Source organism: Miniopterus natalensis, chromosome 10 (genome assembly GCF_054644295.1).
Source record: "Miniopterus natalensis isolate mMinNat1 chromosome 10, mMinNat1.hap1, whole genome shotgun sequence".
Classification (NCBI taxonomy): domain Eukaryota; kingdom Metazoa; phylum Chordata; class Mammalia; order Chiroptera; family Miniopteridae; genus Miniopterus; species Miniopterus natalensis.
This window is the reverse complement of record NC_142090.1, coordinates 57,703,446-57,720,863: the sequence shown is the minus strand read 5'-3', so window position 1 is coordinate 57,720,863 and position 17,418 is coordinate 57,703,446. Positions and strand designations below refer to the sequence as shown.

Sequence of the window (17,418 nt, the reverse complement as noted above, 5' to 3'; positions counted from 1 at the left end):
AGTCAGCACCTCCTCTGGGAGTCCGACAGACAATATGTGGCGTCAACATCGCATCACACCCTGCTTCAGAGGAGGTCCGCAAGCGAGCTGCGCTGCCCAGCTCACCCACGGCCCCAGGCCTGTCCTGAGCACGCACATCACCAACAAGGCAACGCCACCAAGGCCTGGTGTGTTTGGTGTGTTTGGTGTGTTTTTCATTTTAAAAGGCACATTTCTCTTCATTCATTTGACTGATTTACAATTGAAAAATAATATAGTGTAACTAAAAAGATATCACCTCTTGCTGGTCTTTTTTTAATGCACTTTTTCTCTGTTTCTAAGTGGGAAGTTGGCACCTATTGACTTAACCTGGCAGTAATTAAATACATCTAACATTAGATAAAGAAATTTAACCTACCTCGTCAAAGGTGGTGTCGTCTTTCTTCAAAGCTATAAAATAAGAAAGGAAAGGAAACAGTTATTGTGAAATGTCTCAAAGAGGCCAAGTTCTAAAAAACAGAAAAAAATACCAAACAGATCCAAGCGGTATGGCGTTTTCATTTCAGAAAGTAAAACTGTACCCCAGCCTGAATAACAATGTTATGATACAAATGAGAGAACCGCACAGCACGCATCTTTGTGAAACACTCTCATACATATGTAAATGTACTGCCCTCCCAAGTACAGAAAAGAAGCATGCATATTTTTCCCCTTCCTCTTCTGCAGTAGGAAAATGTTTAAATGAAAGTATGACAGAATCAAAAAAAGTACTATTAAAGAAATGTCCCCTTAAACTTCTGGGTTTTGCGCATATGTCATTATGCATGGTATATGGACCTCCCAGACCAAGTGTCAGGGTGACACCCACTCTGCACACCGCCCTGAATGAGATTTTCCTACTGAGAGAAGTTTAAGCACGGTGATGAAAGACCAAACATGTATCACAAGCACTGCAGAGATATAATTCAAGCATATCAACATGAGAAATTTGATAACAAAGCATCAACAAAGGAAACAATACATTCAGAATATTTTATAGGAACGAGTGAATTCTTGAAATTTATTTTAAATATGTCTGGCTTCAGAACTGGAAAAGAGAAAGAGAAGTATTTTATGCATAGTTGGCAAACACTTGGTTGCTTAAATCCAACAATCACTTAGAATGATTCATATGAAGGTAATGCACAAAGTAGCTAATTTAGCTGAAACCACTAGTTGGAGAAATGTTTCAAATTTAAAGAATTGTGCATAGGTGCTTACTGATAGTTCTATTCCAGATAGAAGTACTTGGAAAGCCACACTCTGACTAAAGCAATGGAAAGCAAATTATTTTGGCAATTAAGCTCTGAGAGAAGTCACGTACCTAAACTGAAGTTATCATATTAAAGCTTATTATAGTGTAGCAATCTCAAAAACAAGGTATATTTTCTGTTTTATACTAAAAATTTGTCTTTTTAAAACATCAGCAGTTATGGTGGTGCGTTAAGGAGGATGACAGCAGGTTAAGAGAGAGAAAATGTTTCTGAAAATTTAATTCTTAATCTTTCCCTTTTGTCTAAGAAACTGATCTGTGTTAGCTTCCTCTACTTCCTTTATTTGAGAACAACTTCTTCTGAATGGAAAATTAAAAGACAGGCCTTTGTCCCAGTCTCAAATGGCCTCACATTCAATTACACATATTTTATTATGCTAAACTTACATTAAATCTAAAATAACCTATTTTGATAGAAATACATATATAAGATCCTAGGTATTCTTGATGGTTAGGGTTAGTTCTTAATGGTTAAATTTTAACTTAGAACGTAAAACTTCTAATCTAAATAAATAAATAAATAAAAATAAAAGGCTTTCTTTAAATACAGGTCAACAATGTTACTAGACTATACCCCTTGCTCCCTCAATCCAAGGCATGTTCTTTAATTAACATACTTGACTAGTGAAGCTGTTATAATATATTAGTGACCTACATAAATATAGACAAGTGGGTCCATCTAAAAAAAACAATTTTTTAGAATGAGAAATGATTATTTTGTTGATTTCAAATACAAAGTCAATTATTGTCCAGCCTCATACCTAGCACATTTAATGAAGATTAATGGAAATCATTATGTGGCTGCCATACAAGGTACAAACAGCAGCAAGCTTATAATTCACAGCACAAACTTTTGAATACATTTACTTTGGACATGATAAAAGTTCTGGAAATTTAGCCATGGTTTTTCTTAAGCAAAGCATCCAATAAGAACTACAGCTGATACAATCCCTTAGAGAATTGCAAATATGGAATAAAGGCCCTCAAGCTGAGAGATGAAGAAAGCAGAAAACTAGAATTCTTAACACCCAGAGTGGACTATTTCCTTCTTGCCCTCTAAGTCCTGCCAGTTCCTCCAACATTCTGGATAGAGGGGTGTGGTCTGTAGGTAGAAAGGAAAGGAGAACAGAAGAGGGGATTGCAGGTGTATTTTCTAAGCTATAGGAACAGGAAGCCAGATTCTCTCCCCTGCACACTATCCTCAAGCCCTGGACACTACAGGGGAGAACATTTTAAGACTAAGAAGTTTATCGCTTCATTGAAACCCTTCACTGCTAGGCTGACAGCTTACACAGTTTCTTCTAAATATTGAATTCTTGCCCTGAAGAACAGGTAATAGTAACAACAAAAGCCAATTAAAGGTGCCATTTCCAAATATTTACCAGGTCACTGAAGACCTAAGCAAGCACACAACATCTCATTATTGATTACATTCCCCGACTGTCATTAATCATTCACGTAAATGTAAGCCCACAATTGTCTTCAAGGATATCATGGAACAAAAAGCATATTACATGTTTCTGGCTTAACAGCGGGGCATGTGTTAAACTGTTTAAGATAACCAGATTTTCTATTCAGTCCTCTGCTCTGACACTGCTTCCTCTAGAAAGCTTTCCATGATCTCACCAAGACCAAAGTGGTGCCCCTCCTATGTTCTCCAATAGCAATTATGCTCATCTTCAAGGCAGAATTTTTCATTCTACACATAGTGTCAGTGCCCATTCACTGGCCTGTCTTCTCTTAAAGTCCTGAGGACAAGGACCACTACCAATGGTCACTGAATCTGAATGCCAGCACAATATCTAGAACACAGGAGGTACTCAGTAATTATATGTTGAATTAATGAGTTACATATCTCAATGGAAAAAGTCAACACCTTACATTTTGAGGCACTCTCAAGTTCTGGCATATGAAAACCATACATATACTCTCTTACGAAAAGATCCTAGATATGAAATCCATTTCATAGTTTTCAAATTAAAATCTTCTGAAACTACACTGGGAGAGGTACAACAGTTCGATTTTGCCTGACCCTTTAACCTTCCATTTCTCTTTTCTGACAGAATGGACTTATCAAATGACAACCGGACTCTACAATTACACACTTACAGTACAAGGTAACGAACCCCAAAATTCAGTGTAACCACAGACTCTTCCTTTAACTCAGGTCTCTCAAAAACTCTTTTAAAGAAATGGTATACATGGGTTTCATCTCAAATATCACAGAGTATAAACTTCCTTTCTCTAGGAGAAAGCCCAAATAAGGGTGAAGGAATGCATTCAAATGACTATGAAGAAATGTCAGTTTGACCTTACTCTTACACTAGATATCACAGGAAGCCTTTCTCCTCCCAGGCTAACATTCAAAAATTAAAAATAAAAATAAAACAAGAAAAGAGGAAGTGGATTTTAATATAAACTTTCTAAGCAATTAATTAACAAATTCCCATTTGTCTTTGTTTATGCTAACCTAAATATTAAAAACAACATGAGAGACAACTGTAGTAAATTCTAAATAAATCAACACACTGACACTACTTAGCAGAAAGCCATAAATACTATTGAAATCAATGGATGGCTTTGAAATTCAATTACACCCATCTAATAAAAGAACCATAGCTGCATTATAGTCACTCCCTGGCAGATGTCGTAAATTAGCGCGCCATGGCCTGAAAGCCAATGCATTTTATTAGACCGCAATCTCGGATGAGCTGTCGTTGAGGTGGGCAATGACAAAGTTGGCATGATCTTTCACATAGGAATAAATTACACATCAGCACTGTCACTTTTATATAGTCGAAATTATTATTAATAAATGTTGATTGGATATCGTATACTTTCAAAAATCGCCCTTATTTTCTGTAGATGAATGATTACTACTTTCTTATGGCTAGACAGTGCTGCTGTGCATTTTATCATATAACAAGCTACACTTTTGAATCATACTAAAAAAGGCAAAATAAAGTCAGTATGTTAATTTCAAAAGCCATCGCAGATTGGTTAAAGGGAATGAATATATTGTGATGTTGGATTATTCAACAGGAATAAATATTTACTCTTTCATCTCCTCATGAAGTACCCATGAAGGAGGAAGACAGGGGATAAACAAAATAATTGGATGGAATAATAACAGCCTCCAGTAACGATGTCCATCATGTGAGTGATCTTGCACTAGATATTTTATGTATTTTATCCTATTTAACCTTCACAACGACCTTAAGAAAATCTACAAATGAGAAGTCTGGGGTTTAGAGAAATTCTGATAATTGCCCAAGGTGCACAGCAAGCAGAGAAAAAGGGGTTCAACCCCAGACCAGTCCAACTCCAAAACCTATCCTGTTTTCAGGCTAGCTCTACTGCCAAGTCAGTGGCCACTTATGCCCTTATTTCTCTTGCGTTCCACTTCGAAGATCAATTATGTCCGTATGATGCAATCACTAATAATGATAATAAACATATTATGAACACCTATTGAATCTTTATTACATACCACACAGGACCTCATATGTATTATTTCACTAAATGCCAATAACAAATTGATTTGTACATGAAAAACTGAAGCTCAGAAATTGAAGGACCTGTCCAAGGTCACTCAGCTACAAGTGGCAACACCAGAAATCCCCAGTCTGTCTATGCACCACACCCTTCATCTATGCACTATAGGATCCCATAGTAAAACTTCAATTCAACACCCTCCAGTACCTTAAAAATCCTTAAATAATCAGATTGATTTCGCTGATTTTTGATTCTGCAAATACCACATCAAGAAAATACATAGATAACAAAGATTCATTTTTCTGTAATGCTACTTCTAATAAATGTCTTAGGCTTAGTATTCAATTATAATTACTTTATTTTTTAATATATTTGTATTGATTTTTTTTTTTGAGAGAGAGAGAGGAAGGGAAAGGGATAGAAACATTGATAAGAGAGAAACATCAATCAGCGGCCTCTTGCATGCCCCCCACTGGGGATGAAGCCCATAACCTGGGCATGTGCTCTGACTAGGAATCAAACTGGTGACCTCTCGGCACTCTACCTACTGAGCCATACCGGCCAGGGGCATAATTACTTTAAATCTCTTTATTTCCTTTTACAGTATTCCAGAATGAGACAGGCCATTCAGAATCAAGACCTTCCATCAATACAATAATGTTATATTTACTGCAATGTACTGTTTCCAAAAGGAATTAAAACCTACTAGGTCTCAGAAGACGTTTTAACAAGAGTCAGAATCAAAAGGAGTTTCATTATGTATCCCAATACAAAAGGAGTTTCGCATCACTAAATCTCAGGAAGCTAGAAAATCCAATTAACTATAATACCCCATTTGACAGCACTGTAGTTAATCCAAATTTTACTGATTGTCGATCAAAACCTTGAAATTATTTAAACATAAGGAATTTTTGTATTAATGTCCTTGGTTTCTTACTGAGATTCGATTGCAATGAATTATTTAACAAAAAACTGGAAGGGCTCCAACAGAGTCATTAGCATTAGCAAATATACAGTTAATGTGTTTTAGAACAGGGCTTAATGGACTCCAGAACCGCCCCAGTGATGGTTTTGGGGGGAGGGAGGACTGAAACACCCTCCTTAATAATGAACACCACCTCCACACCTAGCTCCCTCTCACTCTTCTTGGTCTCAAACTTCATTTGAATGTACAAGCTCTTCATATGCATCCCTACCCTGTAAAAGTGAAACTGCAAATATCCAGGGCATGTAATAAACTAAACCAGGACTAAATATTGGTTTCCCGCGGTAACGTTACATCGTCATCATGGGAAAGATGATGTATCCCAATACAAAATTTTAAAGGACAACAAAGAAAACTGTTGACCCATGTTTCCTTTTACTCAAAGAAAGTTTACGTACTTTCCAATGCAGTTATATAATGATTTTTAAATACATGCATAGAAGGATGGCTATAATACTCATATGCACCCGGGGTTTTAAGGTATTAAGCATCTTTTGCTTAATTTCCATTAACACTTTCATTAACGTGGATGACACGTTACAAAGGCTAGAAGGCTTCTTAGGGACTCTGAGGTTATTTTTAGTGCTGGCACGATTTTCTTGCTGAAAGCAGTTAGCTGTACAAATGCAAGTTATGTGAGGTGGCAGCCACCGTCTTAAGGTTTAAAGGGGTTTTCTATGGTCAGCCTCAGAAAGCCAGCCAACCCGTTCCACGTGACACTGGTGCCTCCCTGCTACAGTCTGTCACACGGGTTTATTCTTAAATGTCCTAAGCACGTCTCGGTCGGTTTTTATCTGTTGGTCAGTTGGTTGATCGGTTTAAAGACAATAGTCCCGGGGCTCTAATCGATGGGAGAAGTTCGGGAGAAATTCCTAAATGTTCCGACAAGTTCCCAGCGCGCATTTCTCTGCAGCAATGGAAAAATTCGGAGACCTCGGGACGGAACAACCCATTCTCGCTTTCGAGGACCTGAGCGCCGAACAAAAGGTCCCAAGGTATCTGTCCCACTTCTCTTTAGGTTGGCTGTGCTAGACAATACCGAGGCGCAACTCAGCGGCTCGCCAGCGTCCAGAGCTGAATTACTGCCTGGACACCCCGTGCCAACGCCTGCGCGCAAAACATCACTGACCCACGCAGCCGCGCAGCCCCACGTGCGGCCCCTCGCCCGGCCCCCCGCGGCCAGAGAGCCCGAGCGTAGCGGCGAGGACCGGAGCCCAAATTGCAGGCTTAATATCATCCACAAATGGAACCCCGGATCCTGAAGGAAAGGGGTGCCTCTCCTCTCCGTCGTCACCCTCCCCCAGGTCCCGGGCACTGTCCCCTCCTCCACGGCCCGCGCCCAGCGGCGCGCACCCCACGCGAGCCCCGGGCGGCCGCTGCGCCGCCGGTGCCAGAAGCGCGGGGCCGGGGGCGCCGGGCCAGGTGCCCGGGCTGCGCGCCACTCACCGAGGCGGCTGAAACTCTCCGACAAAGTTCTCCGCAACTTCTTCATCTTGCCGATCTTCTCGGGCGGCTGCGGTTCAATGAGGTCGCACATCTGGGCGACGCCGGGCCGCGGCAACTTCCCCAAACTGGTCCAGAGCGGAGCGCAGACAACGGCGAGCGCGCGGCGCGGGGAAGGCGGCGCCTCCGCCTCCACCTCCGCCTCCGCCTCCGCCTCCTCCTCCGGCCGGGAGGCGACGCGCGGGGCTCGGAGCGGGCGGCCGTCCGCAGGCGGCGCTGGGGCCTGGCCGGGCTGCGCGGCGGGCGCGCTCTACGTGGTGCCGGGGGCGGCCTCGGTCCCCGCCGCCGCAGTGGCTCCGCGCCGCGCCGCCGCCCCGCTCATTTTCCCTCCTTTGTAACCCGGGGCGGCGCGGCCCGGGAAGGGGCGGGGGCGGGCCGGGGGCGCGGTGCGGGCGCCGGGGGGCGCCGAGGGCGCGGGCGGGGAGAAGTTCTCAGCCCCGAGTTTCGGGCGCTCGGGAGAAAGAGCCGCGGCGCGGAACCGCTGCCCGCCCCGCCCTCGGCGCCCCTCCCGCGGCCGCGCCCCGCCTTCCCCTCGGCGACCGCCCCCGGGCGCGGGACCCCGGCGCGACCTCGGCTCCCCGCTCGGAGCCCGCGTCCTGCGCGGCCCTCCCCGCCCCGCGGCGCCCCCTCCTGGCCGCCCCCGCTCCGCCCGGCCCTGCCGCCCCGCCCCCGCGCTGGAGGACCCGGGCCCGGCCCGGCGGGGAGCGCGCAGCTGGGGACCCTGCCTCAGGCCTGGAGACGCCCCGGACGGGAAGGGGCCGAGTCCAGACCGGTCACCTGCGTGGCCTTCTCCCCGCCACGACCGCGTGTGAATGGAGCGCGGAGCTGGGGGGCTGCCGCCAGGTCGGGGGAGTGGAAAGGCCTCGGGGACACACTCAGGCTTAACAGTGACTTCTTTTTTTTTCATTTTGCCTGGGAAGCTGTGAAGTGAAAGATGGCAAGGGAAAGGTGGGCCAGTTTAGTGTCAGGAGCAGAAGCGGCAGCTTCAGCTCGAGCAAGGCAGGGCTGGGGCTCCGCTTCCCTCTTCCCCGGTGGCAGAGTGAGACACGCTGCAGATGGGGTTTCTGATGGGAATACCCGCTTCTAGAGTAAACAGCAAACGCAAGTCCTTAGCCTGCTGCCCCTGTGCAGAATATATTTCCAAACTGGAAGACTTAGAGGCCAGAGATTCTGACCTCCCCTTCCCCCACCTCAAAAAAAAAAAAAAAAAACTGTAAAAGGGGGCAGGAGGTACTTTTATAAAATCCCAGAGCCAACAGTTCAGGCAGCAAACGCACATCATCTTCATTCCTCTAAAAAACGAGGGCTCCAAATGTCAGTGTCCCTGGGGAGAGCGAAGGAAGGTGGGGGAGGGCCTGAGTGCTGACTCGGGGCCAGCCAGCTCCTTATGAATAGAAGTTTAGTTATCTTGAGTCATCTGGCTGTGTAATAAGGGCTTGTGAGCGTGTGACAATGCAGTTTGGTTTAAAGGAAGTTTTGGGGAGTTTGTGTTTTGTTAATAGATTTGTATCTTAAAACAAAAACTAGCCTCCTGCCTTCCCTACATTGTGAGGTGAAACACTTAGATGTGTTCTGCTGGGCACTGAGCACCTTATAGGGTCTTGATGGATTGCTGCTGATTAAAAAACACAGGAAGTCAAGTCAAGTGGGGAGCACAGGAGGGTGGGGAATTCATCAGGAAGTCGACAGGAGTTAAAATGCAGGGATGTTGGTTAATGGTGACCCTATCTAGGTATTACTAATAGCACCAAGTATGGCCTCAGACAGGAAAAAGTTTCACTTTTACCACTTGCTCGTGTTAATTAGGGAGAAAGTTATCAGCAGCTATGAATGACGACAAGAGCAACCGAATTCCTGATGGGTTCTAAGAGTCGACAGAGATTAACAAAGAGTCATTAATTTAATAAACTCTGACTATATGTCTGTGGCTGTTCTATTATTTACTCTGGCAATGGCTGTTTATATGTAATTTTTCTGTTTTACCACCCCAGTATTTAGTATTTACCACTTTTTAAATGGTCAACTTCTGCTTAAATAAATTATGGTATATGCATACGAAGGTATACATAGTAGGTAAAGATTTTTTACAGATGATCTTACTTAGCCAAAGGCTGAGGAGGGATAGGTAAAAGCTTTTTTTTTTTTAATGAGATAGTTCAATATATATTGATGTATAAATATATCTAGGGTAAGTGAAAAAAAAATTATCATTAACCCATTTGTGGGGGAAAATGTATACATATATGTGTATTTACATAAATAGAAAATCTGTGGGGGGGAACCAGAAAACTGTTAAGTGTGCAAACCCAGAATAGAAAAAAAACATTTATTTTGCACTTTAAACTTTTAAGTATAATTTAAATGTTTTACCCAAAGAATGCATTGCTTTTATAATAAAAATACTAATTTAAAACATTAAAAATATATATTTACTTCATTTTTACCTACCCCACTCCAAAACTTCAGCTCTCCCACCTCCAAAAAAATTCCCCAAATTACAACAGTATAGCTCGCAGGAGAAACAGTCGGTAGCAATGGGCCAAGTAAACCTCAGCAATTATGAATAACCAGCTTTCCATGATATGCTTATCTGCTTCCTTTGTTGGTTATATATTAAAATTGCTAATTTTGCAAGAAAGTGAGAGAGCAAAGAAGAAAAATTTTAAGTGGATGTCTTGAAGATATGTACACTTATGTTCTAGGACTCAGTTATTTGTTTCACATTTGCCATCATTTTAGATCGTAAGGTCCTGAGGGCAGGGACCCAATGATACAAAAGTTACAATGCCTGTTTCATGGTGGATGCGAATAAAAGGTCTGTTAATGAATGTAGAATGTAGCGCTGCCACTGAGAAGTGATGTGTTGTCCTCAGAAACCATGATGACTATCCAGCATCTGTGTGGCATATGTGTCTTCAGTGGGAAGATGGATCAGTGCCAGTTCTCCATCTGAACTTGTGGTTCACAAGGTTAGAGTTTTGGCTGGCCTGAATTAGAGGTGCAGTGTCTGAATACAAACAAATAAGCTTACCTAGGGGCTAACTCAGCATGGGTTGACCTTAATCAGATTCATCAGTTAAAGCATGCATGTGTATTAATTAGGCTTGGAGTGGTAGCAACAGAGGCTGGAGACCCAGGAGTCATGAATTCTAGTCCCTACTCTATCACTAAGTGTTGTGTGGTCTTACCCACTTTCTTATCTTTAAAATGAGGGGCTTGAACTAGATCGATCACCAGTCTTAGCTGCAAAATTCTGATTCTAAGTTGAATGGCTGTTTCTCCTCTCCTAGCTTATATACTAAATAGTATACACATTAGTGAAGAGTAATTAATACACAAATGAGAGAGACAAGAAATTATGTGAATTTTAAGATACATTTTTTCTAGTCATGCTATACATAAATTATGCCATTATTATAAATGGATCTTGTCCATATAAGAAAAATAGCAGGCTACTATGCTGACAGTAAATTTTAAGAGAATGAATCCTAATCCAAATAAGATGAAATAAAGACAGGTCGTTTTGTTTTTTTGAAACAGAGCAAGGTGGGAAGGGGGAGAGGAAGAGAGACAGAGAGAGAGAGATCAATTTATTGTTCCACTTATTTATACTTTCATTGGTGGATTCTTGTATGTGCCCTGACTGGAGATCGAACGCACAACCTCGGTGTTTCGGGACAATACTCTAACCAACTGAGCTACCTGGCCAAGGCTAGAGATGATTTGATTAGAATCTACAGTACCAACAGATGCAGAAGCAGATTTACTGACCTGAAACTATGAAAAAATATTATCAGGGAAAAAAAATCCATGAAACAGGGTTGACAAGGGTGTGAAGAATAGTTGGAAAGTAAAGTTAAACAGAAAACATCTGTTGCCCAGCTGGTGTGGCTAAGTGGTTGAGTGTCAACCTATGAACCAAGAGTTCACGGTTTGATTCTCAGTCAGGGCACATGCCTGGGTTGCAGACTCCATCCCCAATAAGGGGTGTGCAGGAGGGAGCTGATCAATGACTCTCTCATCGATGTTTCTATCTCTCTCCCTCTCTCTGAAATGAATAAAAACATATGTAAAGAGAGAGGAAACATTTGTTTATTAATGTAAAATTTTAGAATTTAGCCAAATCGTCGTTTTATTTTAATTAATTTATTTTTATTGATTTGAGACAGAGACATCAATCTGTTGTTCCACTTATTTATGCATCCATTGGTTGTTTCTTGTATGTGCCCTGACCAGGGATCGAACCCACAATCTTGGCTTATCAGGACAATGCTCTAACAGACAACTGACCTACCCGGCCAGGGCCAAAGCATAGATAGCTAAAGATTAAGACATATGGTCAGAGTGTCATTATTAAAGTGGTGGAAATTTACATAATTAAATATCCTCTTAAAACTCTAAATAGTTACCCTAGTTAATTATTTTTGGGATCAAATGTTATCATCCTTTTTTGAACTCATCCAGGAACCGAAGAGCCACAAGGTGAAGCAGGTATGCCGTTTTCAGTGAGTTATCAGTGAAACTGTTACATGGAATCCAAAACTCCTGTCATCAACTTTTAAGTTCTAACTATTGGATAATGTCCAGTCTTAAGTGTCCCTCCCTCTCCTCCTCCTCCTCATTTTTGACAAAGTGCCAATTAAAGTCAAAAGAGGAGGGAAATGGAAGGTTGCATTTGCCTTCACACCCAAATCGGCGAGGCCTCCTCTCGTCTTCCCCTCCCTTCTATTAGCCGTCCATTACCCACTCACTCCTGGTTTGAAACCTTTTTACATTTACAGAAACTACTTACTGCTGACACAAACCTCCAGGCTTGTTCAGAATAAGACCTAAATTTGTCTGATTGTTTTATAGCTAATTCTGTATTTTATTATATATTTCAAGAGACCTAGGGAACTAAGTAAATTGATGTACTTGCAAATGACTGTACAAAAAACAAAGAGGTTGTTGAAATATCCGAATGAATTGAATCATAAATTAGGTCAGAATAGTTTTGATGAAAATAAACTACTGGGGCCAAAGTGTGAGTTGAAATACTAATAAATTCTCCTCTCCTGTTAAACCACGCATAAATATTACAATGGCATCTTATTCCTGTTTTTCACTGTTGTATAACTTGTACAATAAGAAAACACTACTTCTAACTAACGTGATATTATACAAAGAAATGGGTCTAGAGCTGCCACAAGGCTGTCCCCAAGATCTTCACAGTTTACAGTTCCAGACTGAGATACACTTTGGTTACCAAAATATTTTCCTGCAGGAAACATTTCTGTAGCATGATGTGTGGCATTTATTTTTTCTCTTGCTATACTTTGGGTATAGTTATCTTTGTCCTGATAGATAGGAACTATTCTAAAGCAGAGAGAGTTCAAGGAACTGGCCAACTCAAACAGGTTAATAAATGGATCAAAGCTCCTAAATTCCAGCACAGCATTTTGCTTTTTCCTACATTATGAAAAGAAATTAAAAGTACGGTATTGAAAATGCTCAGTTGACTCTGAAAAAGTAGAAAGAGGCTCCTTTCTACTCCAGTTGGTGTTTGTAAATGAACTACACATTCTACAACTATCACTTGTTGAACCACTGTAGCATACATCAGCGGTGGATTAATAAAGTACAGTTTGGTCATAACTGCTATTTAACCCAATATTCCCCACCTATGAGGATGAGTCACATAAAATTACTTGGTGTTTTAGTCTGATTGGGTTGCTATAACTAAACACCATAGGCTGAGTGGCTTCTAAATAACAGAAATTTATCCTCACAGTTCTGGAGACTGCAAGTCCAAGATCAGGCTGCTAGCACGGTTGAATTCTGGGGAGAACCCTCTTCCCATCACCTTCCCACCAAGTCCTCACATGGCAGAAGGGGTGAGGAGGCACCCCGGGGCCTCTTTCATAAGGGCACTAATCCCATTCATTGCAGTTTCTCCCTCCTACCTTAATGGTCTCCCAAAAACCCTTCAAATACCATCACACTGGGGATTAGGTTTAAATGTATAATTTGGGGGGGTTGGGGGACAAATATTCAGTGTACAGCACTTGGGGAGCATTTTCAAAGGACTACCCTAGAACTTCCTAGGCAGGAACTGGAGGAGGAAGAGACACATATAAATTGAAGAAGAACCTGAGATAGTTCTTGAATAACCCCAAGTAAGAATCGCTGATTTACTCCCTTAAATGGCAACGTGATGGTAGTTATTTGACAAAGGTCAGGAAAAGAGAACAAGATAGAAATACCATGGAGAGAGTATAAAAGACGATACAGTTGGAGAGGTGACATCCTAGGGGTGTTTCAAACAGTAAACCCATATAAACAAATAAGTAACAGCACTACTAGGAGCCTGAAGATAGTCTCAGTTCTAGAACCTTCTCTCGTGAACTGTATAGCATCACTTATTCTCTGCTTCATCTGTAAACTAGAGATAGACAATTTTCCTGGTCCTACCAACCTACAAATTCAAGGGATCGTTATATCCTTTTCCTAATCAAGTATGTTTGACTTCTCATTACAAACTAAAACAAGAGATAAGCCAATATAGTTGAACGGAAAGGGCTGAGAATCAGTTTCCAGTACCATGTTTTCTTATCATAAGCAAATAATTTCACTGTGCTCATTTGTTCATTCATCAAATGCACTTTGAGCACTTACTTTGTCCTAAGCACTGTGCTAAGAGCTGGATTTACTGCAGTGAAAGAGATGGAGCATGGTCACAGCCCCTGCCTGCACAAAGCTTACAGACTAATGAGGGAAAATAAAAGTGACCCATTTTAAAATAGAGGAAGCAGTGGGTTCTTCAAATACCCTACAGCAGGGAGAGTTCACCCCAATCTGAGGGTAAGCAATGTCCGCCCCAAGCAATCTCACTTAAACTGAGACCTGAAAGATCCATAGAGGTAGTTGGGCAGCCAGTGGGAGTCCCCAGCAGAGGGATCAGCATTCTTGGGGGCCAGAGATTGAAAAGTGGTCTGAGTAGAAAATGAACTGAAATAAGGCTGGTGAACAGCAAGGACCAAAGGTAGATACAGTGAGGGTTGGGCATACTTTAATTCCTATTAGCAATGTCAGACAACACGGTAATTTCTGTTACTCCTGAAGAGCCACTGATCCTATAGTGAATGGATTTCTTAAAAGCATAATTTCAAAAACACATAGATAAAGAAGAAACATCACCAACATAATTTTGGAAGCTGGAGAAATTATAGTTGAGTAGTAACTGACTTGTCAGTCCCAAAAAAGCTGAATCCTAAGCCAACAGTTGGCAAGGCTGAGTGGCAACCTACAGAAAGTTTATAATTGAAAGTCAAGACACCTATCCTTCTTTCCTCACTTTCTTCCCATAGTTCTGACCAACAGATTGCCCTACAGTGAAGCCTACAATGGACAGGTTAAACCATGTAAATTGAGCTTGCCCCAAGCTTTTTAGTGTCTCTCTCCTATATATGGGCAGCCAGCCAAGGATATCCAAATAGCTGATGGAATATTTATCTTTATTGTTGAAAGTATTACAGATGTCCCCTTCTTTTCCCCCATTGACCCCCTCCACCCAGTATCCATCCCTGCCCACCCTCCCCCCAGGCCTTCTCCACACTATTATCTGTGTCCATGAGCTATGCATATATCCATGTAAGTTCTTTGATTAATGTCTCCTCACCCCCACCTTCCCTCTGAGATTCCTGGGTCTGTTCCATGCTTCTATATTTTGTACACCAGATTTTTTTTGTTCATTAGATTCCACATATGAGTGAGATTACATAAAACTGAATCAGGAAGAATCAGAAAACCTGAATAGGCCAACAACTGATGAAATCGAAGCAGTAATCAAAAAATCCCAGCACACAAAAAAGCCCTGGTCTGGACAGCTTCACAGGGGAGCTTTACCAAGCATTCTACTTCTTATTACAGCAGTCCCTTTAACATTTCTTGCGATGTTAGTTTAGTGCTGATAAACTCCTTTAACTTTTTTTTTTTTTCTTTTTTTTTGTCTAGGAAGCTTTTTATTTCACCATCTATTTTGAATGATAGCCTTGCTGAATAGAATAGTTTTGGTTTCAGATCCTTGCTTTTTTTCATTTCCATGAATACTTCATGCCATTCTCTTCTGGCCTGTAGTGTTTCTGATGAGAAATTATCTGACAGCCTTATGGGAGCTGCTTTGTAGGTAACAGCTTGCTTTTCTCTTCTTGCCTTTAAGATTCTCTGTCTTGAATTTTTGGCATTTTAATTATGTCTGGGCTTGGGCCTCTTTGGGTTCTTCTTGCTTGGGACACTCTATGCCTCCCTGAACTTGTTTGATTTTCCCTTCACCAGATTAATGAAGTTTTGTGCCATTATTTCTTTAAACATATTCTCTATACCTGGGTCACTTTTATTCCCTTCTGGTATTCCTCTGATGGGAATATTGTTACATTTCATGTTATCCCACAGTTCTCTTAAACTGTAATCCTGTTTTACTTGTTTTTTTCTTTTTGGATCTCTGATTGAGTGCTTTTTCTACCCTGTCTCCTAATTCACTTATCTGCTCTTCAGGTTCCTCTAATCAGCTGTTTATCCCTTTCAACATATTCTCTATTTCTGCTATGTGATTTTTAATTTCCTTCATAATAATTTCCCTATCTTTTCTCATCATCTTTATAATCAGCATTCTGAACTCTATATCTGATAGATTGCTTATTTTTATTTCATTCAGCTCTTCTTCTGAAGAATTCTGTTCTTTCATCTGGGGCTTGTTTCTTTGCCTCCCCATTTTGAGTGCCTATTTGGGTTTGTTTCTATGTATTAGGTAGAGACCCTCTTTTTGGAGGGTCTCTGGTGTAGACCAATGTCAGGTGCTGTTTGTCACTGGCCTTGAGTACCCTGTTTGGAGTTATCAGTGATCCACAGTTCATGGCTCCCTCTTCTGGTTCTGGGTGTGTTTGGAAAGGACCAAGATGTGCACCAGGTTCTGCTTTTCCAATACCCAGGTCCAGAAGCAGATCAGGCAAAGACTCAAAGCACCCAGAGATCCACCTCTTCTTGCAGGCTGATTGTTTTTCTGAGTCTTTTAATGAGCCTCAGGCTGTAGACCACAACAAGGTGTAAACTCCAGGGGGTGGGGCAATTCTCTCACCCCTCCCCCAAGGCAAAAGCTGCTGGATAGTAAATGCCTGCCTGAGAAATATGTCCTCTGCAGTATTGGGGAATGACTCAGCACAGGAATCCAGATGGCTGCCCTCCAAGCTCTATCCCCAGAACCAGCATCCTGGATTTTCCTGACACAGCTCTAGCCCACTCTGCCCTCCCTCTGCTGGAGCCCAAAGTGAGTGGCTGCACACAAAACTTTGTGCATTGATCCTTTAAGAGGGTGCCTGCATTTCCAACCATGTCTCTCTGGCAGACAGAAACCCCACTTATTTTCACAGCCAGATGTTATCTGAGTACCTTTCTCAGTTCTACTGCTCTGGTCTGGGGTGCCCAGCTTGGGGTTTAGAAGCCAGAGTTCTCACTGGGAACCCCCCACAGTTGAGATATCCCTCCAGAGCTTTAGCTGTTACCTGTGGTGGCCCAGCCAGCCCTCTTGTGCTTCTGCACTTCCTACCAGTCTCTGTGCAGTCTCCACTTTATGTCCTTGGTTATATGTCCAGTTAGTCTTCAGTTGATTATCCAGGATGGTTTTTCTATACTTTAGTTGTCATTCCAGTTTGGTCCTGGGAAAGTGTCAGTGTAGCTTCCACTTGATCCACCACCACCTTGGAATCCTGATGGAATATTCTAGTCAGAAAGAAATAAAAACAAACTAGCTTAGAAAAACAATGAGGGAAAAATTAAGACTATGCAGGAGAAAAAAGAAAAGCCTATTGTTAATATCTTCAAAGATTCAAAGATGGACAAAACATTACAAGATAGTGCAGTCACTGAACAAGAACTGGATGCTCTAAATGTGTTTGTTTTGGTTTGGTTCTTAACCCGTAGAGAATTTTTATTAGTTTGTTTAAGCCAAAATAATGACATGCTGGAAAGCAAGATCTCAAATGCTCCCTAAATCTTTTTAAATTTATCATTATTGGTGAAAGTATTACAGATGTCCTCTTTTTCCTCCCAGACCCCTTCTACCCCCCCGTCCCCAGGCCTTCACCACACTATTGTCTGTGTCCATGGGTTA

General features: G+C 41.9%; 1 protein-coding gene across 1 annotated transcript in view; it reads right to left on the bottom strand.

Annotated features, from left to right (window-relative positions):
- Window positions 1-7,427, bottom strand: part of CDK14 (cyclin dependent kinase 14) — a 496,763-nt gene extending 489,336 nt beyond the window's left edge. The window contains exons 1-2 of the mRNA XM_087821147.1: window positions 7,218-7,427; window positions 398-429 (exon numbers count right to left, since the gene is read on the bottom strand). Of these exons, the coding sequence (XP_087677273.1) occupies window positions 398-429; window positions 7,218-7,308 (123 nt within the window). The 5' untranslated portion in view covers window positions 7,309-7,427. The remainder of the gene's footprint in view (window positions 1-397; window positions 430-7,217) is intronic.
- Between the last annotated feature and the right edge of the window lie 9,991 nt (window positions 7,428-17,418).